General features: G+C 27.8%; 1 protein-coding gene across 1 annotated transcript; it reads left to right on the top strand.

Moving 5' to 3' along the window:
- On the top strand, positions 1–1,839 carry LOC116849157. Its single transcript, XM_032826049.1, has 3 exons — positions 1–171; positions 472–633; positions 773–1,839. The coding sequence occupies exons 1-3, from the start codon at positions 105–107 to the stop codon at positions 997–999; spliced, it is 456 nt and encodes a 151-aa protein (XP_032681940.1). The 5' UTR covers positions 1–104; the 3' UTR covers positions 1,000–1,839.
- The last annotated feature ends 1,533 nt before the right edge of the window (positions 1,840–3,372 follow it).

The following is a 3,372-nucleotide window of genomic DNA, read 5'->3' as shown; positions in this document are numbered from 1 at the left end:
TCAGTTATAGCAATTATAGGCGTGGACTCATAAAGCGTGTTTGGAAGCATTGTGTCTTTCTTGTGAGACGTTTTCAGGAAAAAACAAGAATTTCTGTCACAGAAATGGCCTATGAAATGCGTTTTCATTTTCTCGTGACAGCTTTGCTGCTTCTTTGTTGCATCCACGAAGGTACGTAATTTATTTAAGAAATATTTAAAATTGAAATATTACTAGTTATGTTAACCTTCAAATAACCTCTCGCAAAGCTCGATATTACAAACACATACTTTGCATGTGTATTGCATGTCGATATTTGTAGAGTTGTACGTAATACTTTTGATAAAGATTCATATTTCGTCAACACATTCCTAACCTCTTCTTCGCAGAACAAGTGTGTGTATTAGACCGCATTTAAATTGGATTTAAAGACCATTAACGCCTATGTTTGATATTCTTTGTCTAAATAAATTTTATATTGCGTCTTCTCAGGCTTCTCCATCAAATGTTGGGTATGCAGATCAGATTCAGATCCCAAGTGTGCAGACCCATTTGATAATTCTACCGTACCAATCACTGACTGTAAGCAAGAACCATTCCTGGAGCATTTGCCAGGTGTGAGGCCAACAATGTGTCGTAAAATTCGTCAAAAAGGTGAGTAACCTAATATTATTTAATTTTATAATCAACTATGTTCATATGAATGTAAATGTATAACCCATAGATTTTTCCATGTCTTATACTGAGTACATATATATATATATATATATATATATATTTTTTTTTATTGCAGTTAATGGTGAATGGAGATATTTTCGTAGTTGTGCTTATATGGGAGAGCCAGGTATTGCTGGTGATGAACGATTTTGCCTAATGAGAACTGGAACATATAATATATTTATGGAATATTGTACATGTAATAGTAAAGACGGTTGTAATTCAGCGTCATATCAGTATGGGAGCTGGTTACTCTTGATAATTGCATTTATAACATCAATCAGATACGCATTCATTGATTGAAAGAATCTAGCCAAAGATTTTCTTTTTTTAACAGATCTGATTCACTGGATAGTTTAGATTTCAGTAAGTGTATTTACAGCTCGAGATCCACATATTTGTACTTATTATAAATAACTCCCTTTTCTCTTCTTATACATCGAACTTCAGGGAGACAAACACATACTCCAACAATCAAATGTATCGATAAGTACCTTAGATTTTTATAACAAGTTTTTAATTTTATATATGTATTTTTTTTACGAAATGGCTGCTGCCTTTTTATATTCTATTCCAAATAGAGCAACGATAAGAATCTGAAATATTTATAAAGAAGAAAATGACTTCCAGTAAGTTAGTAGCTTATTTTGGCCTAAGATATTATATTTTATCGACGATTTTACATATTTTATAGAAATATATTTTTATCGCAATTTAAGAAAAAAAATATATATATTTGCATACTATTTTTCTCCATCTTAATGTTATACAGTACAAATTATGCATCTTACTAACATCGAAAATTAGCATCCGACTGCAATGACAACTCCAGATGTTAAGATAAGACTGCTAATGCCGTCCAGATTAATATAATCGATTTAGTTTTAGTATGGTGTTTTGCCATCTTTTTATATGTTTTGTATATATTTTTAAAGTAATATTTAGTTCTTTCTTCTTTCACACTGTCATCCATATACAATAAAAGCATGATTCGTAATCATACGATTATCGTGTCATATGAAATACAATAGAATGTGTGACTTTGCATATCATGCTTGAAATTCATCTATTACTATGAATTTGTTACTCGAATGTATGAAATACATTGAAAATAATGAAATGACTCGTAAATACGAAAACAGATATTGTCTTGATTGAATACGAAACCCGATAAACTTAATATTTCTTTTTTGACTAGACAAACGCAACTGCGCCATGTAGCTAGTAATGCCATAAAGTAATGTTTAAAATATTTTCTAAGATGTCAGGACTAATTATAGACAAAAATATAATTCAATGCATAAGGATTGCTTGATTTTTGTGTAATACTTTCACTACATCATCTATACACTATATAACAGCTTAATATTTTTTACACACTAAAGCAATAAAATATTTTTCATTAATTTTTATCTTATTGTACGAAATTTTCTGTTTTAATAGTTTTTTTCTATTATTTTTTACACTATGTAATAATTTAATAGCGTCCTAAGTTGCAATATATTCATTTGAAACTGCTAACTTTCATCGTGTACTTGTATAAGTAGTTTATCAAAAGTGGATCTTTGTTCTTTGTAGAGGTAGCATATATATTGTAGAAACAAATATATTCTACAGGATCTTCTTCCTGTAAAAGAAAATTTATATTTATATATTATCATATTATCATCACTCGAATAGGTTATCTGATATATCTGAGTTGAGAAGTAAGCATTACGTTCTTATAAGGTTTTGTCTGTAACTATCTAGTAGGGACATTAATCTTTACAAATGTGATTATGACAGTTGCAAAATTACATTTCTTGAGTAATAGTAACAAATATAATAAAAAATTTTATGGTCTGTGAATATATGTGTAACATATGTATACGACACAAGCAACATCGCTATCACAAGAATAGGATCTTCAAAATTTATACTAAAAATAGTACTAACTGAGTGCTTCTTGTAATAAATTCAGTATTTCTTTAATAATAATAACTGTAATGAGTAATATTTCAAGATTAGTAATGATAATAAGTTTTTCAATAGATAATAAGTAACTCTTATTTAGTGGTTTTAAGGTTAGAAGTTATTTTTTGTCTACAACTATTTAGTAAGGTCATTAATTTTTTTAAATATAACTGTAGCAATTGCAGAATTATATTTCTTGAGTAACAATAATAAATTAAATTGAAACTTTTATGGTTGATTAATACATATGAAATACATGACATATGCGACAAGCGATATCAAATTGTTATTGAAAAAATCTTCAAAACTTGGTGAAAATAGTACTAACTCAATATATTTTTGTAATAACTCATTACTTGAATAACTATAACAGTAACGATTAATTTTTAAAGATTAATAATAATAACAGTAATTTTTTTTAATAGGTAATGAATAACCAATACGTAATGCTGTTAAAGTTACTTTTTGGCTATAACTATTTAGTAAAGACATTAATATTATATATATATATATTTTCGATCCTATATATATATATATATAGGATCGAAAATAGCATAAGTAACTTTAATTACAATGATAAAAACACATACTCCTTTTTCTCCTTTTTCTTCTCTCTTGTTCATCTTTAACACTAAACTCAATGAAAGCTTAACTGTCAAAATTCACATAACAAGTTGACAGTCACAAACGACATTTTGAGATAGGAATATATAAATATGTGAA

The sequence above is a fragment of the Odontomachus brunneus genome, unplaced genomic scaffold, assembly GCF_010583005.1.
Source record: "Odontomachus brunneus isolate Ranch 3 - 2012 unplaced genomic scaffold, Obru_v1 Obru_scaffold_108, whole genome shotgun sequence".
NCBI lineage: Eukaryota > Metazoa > Arthropoda > Insecta > Hymenoptera > Formicidae > Odontomachus > Odontomachus brunneus.
Note: the sequence above shows the minus strand (reverse complement) of the source record. Positions and strands in the feature narration are given on the sequence as shown.